The following is a 12,314-nucleotide window of genomic DNA, read 5'->3' as shown; positions in this document are numbered from 1 at the left end:
AATCTGGCTCTGATCTTCGTTGGGGCCTCTAGGTCCTACAATAATATTTCCAGTACGGTAATCAGATTTATAATCCAAGTAACAGAAGTATCTAGCTAGCATGTAATAAAATACATTACACAACTATAGTTCCTGATGATAAGGTCAGAGAGTTCAATGAGTTCATTATATTCTTCAGTAGTAACCTCTGTAATATTGTCCTCTTTTCTTAAGCTGTTGTGTGTTTTGTTGCTATTTTGCCAAGAGCAAACACAAAAATTGTTTGATTAGGCAGTCAGGAATGTTTGTATTATAATTTATGAAGGGAGTCTGCATTAAAAAAATGAGCATGTTGTTCTGCACAATGGCAGAGTTTTTATAAGTGGTGTTTTTTCTTGTAAAAATTTTCAGCTACTGTACACACAGACACACACACACACTTTTTTGCTTTCCTTAAACATCCTACTCTTTTTCACATGAGAATGGTATATAGGAATGACATCTTAGAAAGATTACCTTTTTATTTTTTGTCAAATAGAGCAGACAAAGTTCCAAGAATAAAATGATTGGAATTAAAATAATTTGTTTTATATCAGTGATTTTTTTTACTCCGTGTTCCTTGACAGTTTACTTCCTGGTTAAATAAAAAATGTTGGTCACTATCTATAAAGCTGTAAATGGTCTGGGCCCCAGATATCTCCGAATTCACCTTATGCATCACTATGACAAATGAAATTACTGATTCTGATTTACTAATGTGTTGTTCATTGAGTCATCTCTGTCTTCTTTTCTCCAAGAAAATATACCCAACTCCTTAACCTTCCATTATAACTTAGGTGCTTGAGGTGGTGTCTCTTTTACCCTATGCAGCAGCCTCCAACAGGGATAATCTCCTTATATAGTATGATTAGCAGTAGTGCACTCAGTGGGCCTGATTTACCACTCTGATACTCCAGTTTTACCCTGCACTTTACACAACTAACATAAGTAATATGAAATGATTTAAGTAATACTTCGAAAAGGTTTTTCTGGGAGAAGTATAGTGCAGTAAAGACACTGGAAGGGGCAGATGCTGTGCGGAATGTTTCAAATCTGTATTTGCCTTGTTAAATTTTAAAATCTGAGACACAGGTTGTTTTCATTTTCAATAATTTTTGGAAGCCTAATGTAGTGTTTTTGTGTAAGGAAATATGTTTCATTGTTTTTGTTTGTTTTATTTCCAGGCAAGAGCAGGCCAGTGTTCTGTATGCGAACATCAGCTTAGTGGAACCAAGATTAATTCAGCCTTATGAACATGTTATTAAGAACTTCCTCCAAGAGATCAAACTTCAAAGCATAGAGATGGAAAGCTTGGCCATATCTGTAAAAAGGTACAGGGGATAGTTCTGAATGTCAAACGTGTGCAGTTATGCAGTTGTGAACTTCACCACTTATGCCTGTAGCACAGTGTGTTGGTTAAAGTTGCCTGGTATTAATGGCAAAACATGTTGAACAGAATATTTTCATTTTTAGGATATTAAACTGACAAGTTGAAAGAATCACAGGGTTTGGGGTTTTTTTTATACAAACCAGATAGTTTGCAAATTGCAAATGATTCTGTATGTAATTACTTACACTTTGGATAAATTCTGGGATCCAAAGGCAGGCTAAGATCCCAGATTTTAATAATTAAAAAAAATTTGGTGTTTCTTTTTTTGGTTGTAACTGTAACTTTGAATAGACATGCTTTTACAAATATTATTTTTTGTATCTCCAGCTTCAAAGAGAGTATTTAGGTAGTATGTTTGGGTACTGTACAGGCAGTCCTCGACTTTGACATTCGACTTAGGACGAACAATACTCACGTTTCTGAATTGACACCCTGATTCGACTTACGACAATTGGTTTCGACTTTACCACACTCGGTCCCTCAATGGAGCGGATTGTGGTTCAGAGTTATCATGTTTTGACTTACGATACACTTTTCAGGAACCAATTGTGTCATAAGTCCGAGGACTGCCCGTATCTTAATGTTTGTAACTATATCGTATTGGCATATTTTTATACTACATATTAAAATTCCTGTATGTCAGGGAAGCTAAAAATGATTCTGTTCTAAAAAGTGACACTGCAAATGTTATCATGATGTTCCCAGTTCATTGTGTCTCAGTGAATCCAGACTAAATTTGCTCAGTTTACAAGTCAGAAACTTTTAATTTCCAGTCCTGCAAACTCAGCCTTGGCTTTGAGAGTCAAGATGATTTCTTTCCTTCTTGTACATCGTCTCCAGTAATATCATAGAAACGTAGGACTGGAAGTGACCTTGAGAGGTCATCTAGTCCACTCCCCTGCACTCATGGCAGGGCTAAATATTATTTAGCCCATACCTGACAGGCGTTTCTCTAACCTGCTCTTAAAAATCTCCAGTGATGGGGATTCTAAAACCTCCCTGGACAATTTATTCCAGTCAGAGCCGTCTCTTGGTAGGGCGAATCAGGGTGACCACTCTGGGCCCCACACTTTGGGGGGCCCTGCAGGCCAGTGCTATTGGCTGGCGCTGTCAGTCCCGGAAGACATAGGCATGGGAACTAGTAGTGGCTGCTGCAGCACCCCCGGCTGCTACTCCCACCCCATGCCTGGGGTCCTCCCCCCACACCCGGGGTCCCAGCTGCCGATGCAGAGCGGGGCCCCCAAGCCTATGGGGGCTGCTTTGTTCTGGGCCCCGCACCTCCTAGGGATGGCCCGATTCCAATGCTTATGTAACGTCGACAGACCCCGGTCATCAGCAGGTAGGATCGAACCTGGGACATCTGAAGTTTAGTGCATGAGCCTCTACTGCATGAGCTAAAAGCCACATGGCTGTTAGTTAAGGCTCTAGCAAATTCATTAATCTCTAAGTGCTCTTGGTGCCACTACATGGGATAGAACACCACACCCAGGAGGTGTGTGGGTTACAATTATCCACCCTCACAGGAATTTTTCCTAATGTCCATCTTAAACCACCCTTGCTGCAATTTAAGCCCCTTGCTTCTTGTCCTAGCCTCAAAGGTTAAGGAGAACAATTTTTCTCCCTCTTCCTTGTAGCAATCTTTTATGTACTTGGAAAACTGTGATCATGTTCCTTCTCCAGACTAAAACAAACCCAATTTTTTCAATCTTCCCTCATACGTTATGTTTTCTAGACCTTTAATCATTTTTGTTGCTCTTCTCTGGACTTGCTCCAGTAAAGGCTCCAATAAAGGTGCTACGTCAAGTTTACATATCAGTCCAAATGTATGTATGAATGGTCATCATCTTCAAAAGACTTCCTTGGCTAGGTAATCTCAGATTGTCAGTGGGATGGCACAGCAGTAAATGAAGGCAGAATTTTGTCCTGCCACTGAACCTTAAACTTTAAATTAAATTTATGTATTTTGACAATGTGTGAGAAGGAACTGAATAAGCCATATCAGTACTGTAATAATAATAATAATAGTAGTTAAACAAGTAAAAATATAGCTTTTCCAGTAAAGTAAGTCAATGTATAGACTAAATGTATATAGGGCCTAGATCTATTGAGAAGATGGTGTATTTCTTACATAGTCATTTTTCAGAGGAGAATTTCACTTTAAAGGTTTATTTTAAAGGGAAAAATATGAAACCAACTTTCTCTAAACAGAGCATAAACATCATAGCCTTTTGTCAGTACTGCAGTATCTATCTTTCAGCCACTAATAAAACTGTGACATAATTCCCTCTCATGTTTGGCCCATGTTTCAACATTTGCATGTGTATGTTTGAACTGGATAGGACGTATTTTTTCTCAAATTTTCTTTGAAGTCAATGGAGGACTCATTAGAGTATATTCATGTTTAAATCTTAGAGCTCAGGATAAAGCAGCAATACAGCTCAGTGAAATGGAGGAGGAGATGGATCAGCGGATCCAGGCTGCAGAACACAAAGTCAAGAAGGAAGTGAGTATTGGATATTCCCAGCATTTCATAATTATCAGGTTACTCCTGCCCCTATTGAAGTCAATATTGACTTTAAAGGTGCAGGCTTCAGGCCCCAATTACAAAATATTTCTCATGTTGATTTACAAATGTCTAAAAGTTTATGGTATCACATTTTCCAAATCATCTTCTGGGAAGTACTATCGTTTGGTTTTGATGCCTGTGGTCAAGGTCTACAGGTGTAACTGAGCAATATTTCCACTGAAGTCATTTGCTTGAATGTGTGCTGTAGAGAATTTAAGACAGACTTAAGGTTACCAAATGCCTGAATATCATAGAAATGTAGCACTGCAAGGGACCCCAAAATGTCATCTAGTCCAGCCCCTTGTGCTGAATTAAATTATCCTTCCTTATCCTTTTCTTTTAAAAGCATACATTTGATGCTAATGAGGAACGTAATTCTTAAGGAATGATTTGCACCGTGAATGTTCTAAAAGCCATCCATTTCCCCTGCAGAAATAGGGGGGTTGTATCTCCATTTAACAAAACTCCCATTGAGTTTAAGGAAGGATTGAGGGCTAAATGATTCTCTGGACTTCCATAGGCCTCAGGGCCGGTGCTACCTTTAAGGCGAACTAGGCGGTTGCCTAGGGCGCCAAGATTTGGGAGCGCCAAAAAGCGGTGCCCCCAATTTCCCCCCCACAGCAGCTCCCCACCCCGCTGGCTCGGGGAGCCCTGTGGCAGCTCCCCACCCCAGCTCACCTCTGCTCCAAGTCCTCTCTGAGCACGCCGCCCCCGCTCTAATTCTCATCCCCTCCCAGGCTTGTGGCGCCAAACAGCTGATTGGTGCCGCAAGCCTGGGAGGCGGAAGAAGTGGAGCAGCAACGGCATGCTTGGGGAGGGGGTGTAGCAGAGGTGAGCTGGGGTGGGGAGCCGCCACTGGGGGGGGGGTGCCTCACGGCGGGAGGGGGGGGAGCTGCCGCAGGGCTGGGGGAGGGGAGGGCGCAAGGTGGAAGTTTCGCCTAGGGCACGAAACTTCCTTGCACCAGCCCTGATAGGCATGATCCAAAGCGCACTGAAGTCAATCGAAAGACTCCCATTGACTTCAGTGGGCTTTGAATTTGGCCCAGGAAGAGGATAAAACCTCCCAAAGGACATTTTTCCATTTTCCTCACAGAACAGATTGGCTGCTTATGTGTAAGTAACAAATTGCAAGACACAGTGCTCCTATGTTGTTGGGTGGGGAGTGGAAGGGATTGACCACTGAAGGGGCATAGAATGGAAGGATGACATCACCCCAGGGAAAGGGTCTAATCAGTAGTACCGGTGCCCTAAATTTTTCTGTCTTTACAGAGTTATGTACTGATTATTGTTTGAACTGTTTAATCTGCTTAGACTTTCCTTCCCCTGTTCATGCACAATTATTTTTTGAGAGATTCCCAGAAGAGGGAGAGAAATCCTCTCCCTATTGTAGTTAATGGGAATTTTGCCATTGTCTTCAGAGATTTTAGGTTTCACCAATTATCTTAATCCAGTTGCAACCTTGATGGACTGTTGGAAGAATCCTTTTCTCTTTATTATTTATGAGAATATATATTAGAACCCTAAATGAACTATGTAATAAAAGGTAGAAAATACAATAAACTACATACTCCTCTTTGTCTATATAACATAATGTTATGTTAAACCACTATTACATTCAAATGTAAACCTACTTCAGTATATAATATGCCTAAGAACAAAAATAAAGTTAAGATGGTCTAACACATGCACAATAAATACATCAAATAGTTTTTATTGTTTATTATTATTATTTATTTATTTATTTATTTGTTTAATTTTTGTAGCCTACACAATATACTAGGACCAGTCTGCATACTGGAAGACACTGCCCGTTTCACCAAAAGGGAGCACATTATTATAATAAACTGCCAAACACTCATTACCACTTATATCATTAATGGTTATTTGATTGGTTAGTAGGTGAGACGGTAAATGGTATTCGGATAAATATGCTTATGTCATTGTCCTGTAGTATGTTTACAGTAAATACTCATTTTGTAATATAATAATCAGTGATTTATCTATCAGTTTCCTAGAGGGGATAGAACACACATGATGACATCAAGGTCTCAGGTGTGAATTCAGTAAAATGGTGTGTTATAATATGTTTGGCAAATGACAATGTAAATCACAGGAAAATAAGTGGAGGATGGGCACAACTATATATCCTGCTGGGAAGTTATGGAACATTTACATGTAGGAAACAAATACATTACTTCTGGAAGAATTTCCTCTCTGCACACACAAATAAATCGCAATAATAAATAAATAAAATGTAACACTCTCAACAACCATTATGTGATCCACAGATGAACAGGAAACATGTATCAAAGGTCAGGCACAACAAGCCATAGCAATTGTGCATTCGTCCTGTCTGGTACATATTTCCGAATGTAGATTATAATCTTTATCCTAATACAAATCAGTCTGTACCACGGGCTAAAGAGTTCTAACAAATATGAATGGATGGACTAAAAATCGGATAAATTACAGTTTTTTAGGACCACTGGGGTGAAATCCTGGCAACATCAAAGTTAATTGCAAAGCTCCTCAATGGATATGTCTACACTGCAATTAAAAACTTGCGGCTGGCCCAAACTGTTAAACAGCTAAGGAGCTGTTTAACAGTGGTGCAGACATTTGGATTTAGGGATCCTGCAAGGGGGGAGGGTCCAAGAGCTTGGGCTCCTGCCTGAGCCTAAATGTCTACATTGCAATTAAAGAACCCCTTAGCCTGAGTCCCACAAGCCTGAGTCAGCTGACACAGGCCAGTTGCGGCTGTTTAATTGCAGTGTAGGCGTACACAATGGAGCCAGGATTTTACCCTTGATACCTAAGTACCAATATCAAGGATGGGCTGTAACTTATTTCTCCTATCATTCTTTAAATTACTTTTCTTTTACATGTTTCTTTCAGTTCAAAGCTCGACATATTTTTCAAAAAGTAAAACGCCCCGAGAGCAAATGTAACTTGCCGAGATATTTATTTTATGGGATTGTTCTAAGCCATAAATCTTAATGGCTGCAGTGAGCACACTATTGTTTCAGACAGTGTGCTGACTCACACCAGTGTGACACCTTCCTCCATATGATATCTGTATTTTGAGTGTTCCCTGCCTTCATGTTTTCACCAGGCAGGCAAACAATTACTGTGCAAGTCATACTTTAGGAATCTGTACAGGTGTCAACAGAAGGAAAATCCTGCACTAGCTGGACAAGTGATTACCTATGTTGCTATAATTAAAACACATGCATACCAAAGGCTCTTTTCTGAAAAGAATTGCACCCTGAGTAAAGTTTCGGTCTTTGTTTCTTTCCACAAATAAAATCTGGCAGCTCTCTCAAAATCTTCATTTGCCAATGCTGATTCTTGTGACACCTTCTGGTTTGTAGTGCTCAAGTCAGAGTGGAGGCCTGCAGTGAGTTTAACACTCCCATCTACAGCTCTGGAAGTCTGTGTAAACCTTATTGATTTAAACAAACAAAACCCCAGTAATCCACTTGGACCAATGTTCAAACTAAAAACCTTCCTGAGTCCCCTACAAATTAAGATACTGTCACCATCCTTTCTCATACTCATACCTCCCCTTTCCTCCTCTCCAAAATGGGATAACAACAGTATTGCTTTAGTTGTATCCAGAGACACTTGGGATAGATGCATTTTTATAACTATATAAAAATTATATCCGAATCTGATATAACAATGCTATACTACTACATTATGTACTGAAGTGTGCATTTGTAGTAGAAGGCTGATTTGAAAAGCATAATCTCTTCCCAGAATATATGATAGTTTAAAAAAAAAAAAAAAAAAAAAAAAACCTCAGGTGAACTCTCCTTTTCAATTTCATTGTGGACACTGGCAACATTGAAACAAGGAAGTATGACATGAATTACAAAGAACTGTCACACAAATTTATCTTGGGAACAAGCTTGTGATATTTTCTGAGGGGAGAAGGGGGGAGAGATTATTTACTCTGGGACCATATGTGTCTTCTGTGCAAATCACACACTTGTCTAAAATCCAGCTGAGTCCACAAAACTGGATTACGTTTGAATTAAGTAACATTGGTGAACTGACCTGAAGTTTTACTCCAATCTGCTAAACATTTCTCTTCTACAATTCAATGCCCATTTTAGTCAATTGAAAGGCACCTATTGACTTTGAGTGTTGGATAAGACCTGTAATGGAAAGCCAAAGATATGTACTTCAAGTTAAAAGGAAATTGTTTGTCTTTACAATAATGAAATGTTTAATACCTTGGTGACCGAGATTTTAAAGAAAATGTTTAAACCTGTGTTTTGACTGTTAATAAAATACCAAATGTTACAGGAGAAGCGGAAAGCTGAAGAGGCACTAAATGATCTCAAGCGTCAGTATGAGAATGAAGTTGGTGAACTTCAGGTGACAATAAAAAAACTTAAAAAGGTGGGTAGCTTGGACTTGTGCCTAGAATTCTGTGGATGATATAAGAGGGCCTGACCTGGGGAGATGCTAAGTGTTTCTTCCGAGGTGGCTAATGGGAGCTAAGGGTGCTCTGCCTTTTGCTGTAAAATTTTTCCAGATAATGTGCATCATTAAATGACAATTTAAAAATAGTTTTTAAAATTGTGTTGACTAAAATACCCATTGCCGTTGTCCTTGAATCCATTCAGTATAGTTTACTGAAATACTTTGCCAAAGGACCTAACTGCTAGCCAAATAATATTACCAAATAATTGCTTATGATTATCAAGAAACTGGCATTTTGATTACCCAGTAGCAGTCTGGAATTTTATACATTGGAAAGAATCCAATTTATCATTTATAATTATTTGTAATTGACAGAATCATAAAGGGGTGAAAAGGATCTAGTATCAGATGTCATCATATCCATCCTCTTGGCAATGCAGGACTGTTCTTTGCACTATTAGGTTTATCTCTACTATTAATATTCCTATCTCTACGATTAACATTCGTAATACTGCAGAGAACCCCAAATCTGAACTCCCAGAGCAGGGTCCAGAATCTGAATTTTGCAGTTGATACGTACATCTGTGATGGGATAAACCAGAACCCCAGAACTGAATGCTCGCCTTGAATATTTGAAATTCAGATTTAGGTTTTTGTGGCTGACGCTTGCTATAGCTATTAGTAATATTGTATGTGTCTTTCAGCAATATGAATCCTGGATGTGAATTGCACTCCATTTTCCTCTTTATTATCATTAAATCACACTTACAATTCCACTGATATTAGTGGAAGTTTCCTGTGAAAATGCTGTAGTTCTCTTATTTTTTACTCTGGAGAGAATTGGGGCTAAATGGGCTGGGTAGATATGCACAGCTCCACTGAAATCAGGGGAACTACCAGTCTTATTACCAGCAGAGGACCAGACCCTTGGTTGGTTTCTTGTGTTGCAAAATGACTGTTAACATTTCTAGCAATACTAAATTCTGTAGAACACATTTTGAGAAATTTTCAAAATATTTTTTCTAAAAATGAAATGATATAAACTAGATAACTTGGAGGTGGAAATTTCTTATGTGTACACCTGGAGAACTCATGTATTGATAAAGACCTTTCGTAGCTTGAAAATGCACATAGGTGTCTTTCAATATAGCCCTTGATCCAAATGACTTTCATTGACTTAAGTGGGCTTTGGATCAGTCAAGAATGTGTTTTTAAAATTTGCACATTTTATTTGCTCTTTCAGCTGGAAGAACAGTCAAAGAACATAAATCACAGAGAAGATTTGGCTGAATTAAAAAAAAGAATACATGAATTGTCATTGGTAAGAGCTGATTATAATTTACATACAGAAGATGTAGATTCAACCTGCACTTTGTACTTTCTTCAATACTGATTTGTTTTCCCACTTCAGAACTGATATTAGAATTATGAGGCTAAGAGATGGCTCTCTTTTGTGTGTGTGTGTGAAACTATTTAAGATGGTGCGATTGCTTATTCTTGGATAAAGAAGAAATAATTCTGTTTAAGTAGATATGAATTCTATATATACTATTTATGGTGTCATTTTTGTGTATGAGAAACTGTAAAATCTGAACTTAAATTGAGTTTTTGAGTGTTAGAACTATGGCTCCAATATGGCTCATGGTATGGAGAGCATCTTCACTCAGATATCATTTATATCTATGGAATGTGCTTAACTTTAAGCATGTGAGTAGTCCCATTGGGTTAGTTAATTAACATTTCTAAAGTTAAGTGTGTATTTAAGTGCTTTTGCCTACATCAGAGATTTTGAGTGTCAATCTTAAAGGTTTACCTTTGTAAATTAGCTTTTCATAACTGGCACTTTTAACAGTTATATTCTTAACTCTATTGAGATTTTTATATTACTGTTTTTTATTTGATTTTGATGTTCTTTTATATTTTAGTATTACAGCACTTCATTATTTTGTGAAGGCAGCTCTGTTGCATAAACTTCATTTTCTGTTTTTCTTTAGGAAAATCAGAAACTTAAAAAAGATCTTTTAGAAGCACAGACAAGTATAGCTTTTCTTCAGAGTGAATTAGATACTTTGAAAAGTGATTATGCAGATCAAAGTTTGAGCTCAGAAAGGTAAGATACTTCACATTATAACATTTTTATTTGGGGGGGAAATAAGTTGGTTTGTGTATATATTATATATCTAGTCAGTAACAATTATTTTAATAGATCATAATTGGCAAGTATATAGGTTAAAACTGATATATTGCCACATATCTACTGTTTACTTAGTAGGCTATAATGGCTGATAGAGCAAATTTTGGGCCTGATCTGGAATCCCTTATTCATGCAAGTAGGTTCACTGACTTCACTGGGACTTCAGTAGCAAGTAAGAACTACAGGGTTGGGCCCTTTCTTTATAACTCCATTTCGCTGAAATACCCTTGTCTGTCATGGTAAATAAGGCCATGGAAGTCTTCCAAATCAAGGGTGAACCTGTGAAAACAAAAGTTACTCTGACTATTTTGAGACCTTTCACAAGAAATAAAAGTGAGGGCTAAATTATGCCTCTCATGAGGCTGAGCAGCATTGGAGATGGAAGGAGTCATAATTGCCCCAGTGATGGTGCTAGAGGCCTTATGCCTTTGAAAGGCACAGTGGCTAGTGGGTGATGAGCATGTCTTGGTACACCTATCCAGTAGGCTTAGCCAGGGTCCGCTTAGTACAGAAAAGGAAGACCCATAAACCCATTAGCACGTCACTCAGAGATTTACCTATTGGACCATCAACACCACTTCCTGTATTCCTAAACACCTGCAGCTAAATTATGGCTGGCTGCTGGTGGGAGAATAGGGACTCCCTTCTGTCCCTCACCTGCTACAGCATGTTTAAAATGGAGCAGTAGTAATTTAAGCCCCAATCATTCAAATGGCTGTGCTGTGGCATACTCTTATGTGTGATCAAAGCCCCATCGAAGGCAGTGCGGCTCTTCCTGGGAGCATGAATGTACCCACATGCTGTCAATTGTAGGATTGCTCCTTTAACCTTTAGAGTACATAGGAGTCAAATTAAGAAGAACAGGAGTATTTGTGGCACCTTAGAGACTAACAAATTTATTAGAGCATAAGCTTTCGTGGACTACAGCCCACTTCTTTGGAATTGGCATTAATTTCTTGTGCTAAATCCCCCTATCAAATATTTGTTGAATTCAAAGGATTTTGTACCCACAGCAGGAAGAGAGACAATTTTTAATCTTTGGGGAAGCTAGAGTTACAAAATTATAAAATAATAGCTGTTGGCTATTGCTTAAATGAGCAGTTTGGTATCATGACTAAATTTGTCCACTTTTAATAAACTGAGATAAATGAACTTCTGTTCCAAACACAGTGTTTCCATTATTAATGAAATCCCTGGGTTGTGAGGGGAATCAGGAGGGGGCTGGCAAAAGCCATCCAAGTCCCCGGCTGTCTATGTCCAGGCACGCTGGCCAGTTTTGAAACTTCTGTACCTCTTGGAATTTCCTCGTGGGTGGAACCCTGACTGTTCACAAGGTGCTGGCTTCTTGTTTCCACCTACTGAATTACATTTAGAACAAGCTAATGATACATTAAAAACTTTAGTAATACTGGTTTTTTCACATCAGTAATTATCACAGTTGTCATAGTTGACCACCATTGGGATAGGAGGTGGTCCATGTGATTGTGAATTGGATGGGAAGCATTTGCAAAACAATCTCTTTTAAGACATGATGAATGTTTGAGAACACCTGGGCTGTTATCAAATTGCTAAAATATTTTAAAAACAAATTTCTTTTTTAATATAAACAAACAAAACAATCAAAACCTGGTGTAACTTAAACATTCAAACCAATTCTCCCTCCCCCCCCCCCCCCCCGAATAAATTTGCAGCCCTCTAAAAATATTTATTTTAGG

General features: G+C 38.5%; 1 protein-coding gene across 1 annotated transcript in view; it reads left to right on the top strand.

The window, feature by feature from the left end:
• RASEF (RAS and EF-hand domain containing) overlaps positions 1 to 12,314 on the top strand; it is a 49,281-nt gene that overhangs the window by 17,283 nt on the left and 19,684 nt on the right. The window contains exons 2-6 of the mRNA XM_065549445.1: positions 1,203 to 1,349; positions 3,821 to 3,911; positions 8,286 to 8,381; positions 9,649 to 9,726; positions 10,400 to 10,515. Coding sequence (XP_065405517.1) covers positions 1,203 to 1,349; positions 3,821 to 3,911; positions 8,286 to 8,381; positions 9,649 to 9,726; positions 10,400 to 10,515 — 528 coding nt within the window. The remainder of the gene's footprint in view (positions 1 to 1,202; positions 1,350 to 3,820; positions 3,912 to 8,285; positions 8,382 to 9,648; positions 9,727 to 10,399; positions 10,516 to 12,314) is intronic.

The sequence above is a fragment of the Chrysemys picta genome, chromosome 6 (genome assembly GCF_011386835.1).
Source record: "Chrysemys picta bellii isolate R12L10 chromosome 6, ASM1138683v2, whole genome shotgun sequence".
In the NCBI taxonomy this organism is placed as follows: Eukaryota; Metazoa; Chordata; order Testudines; family Emydidae; genus Chrysemys; species Chrysemys picta.
The sequence above is the reverse complement of the archived record's forward strand: the minus strand, read 5'-3'. Positions and strand labels throughout refer to the sequence as shown.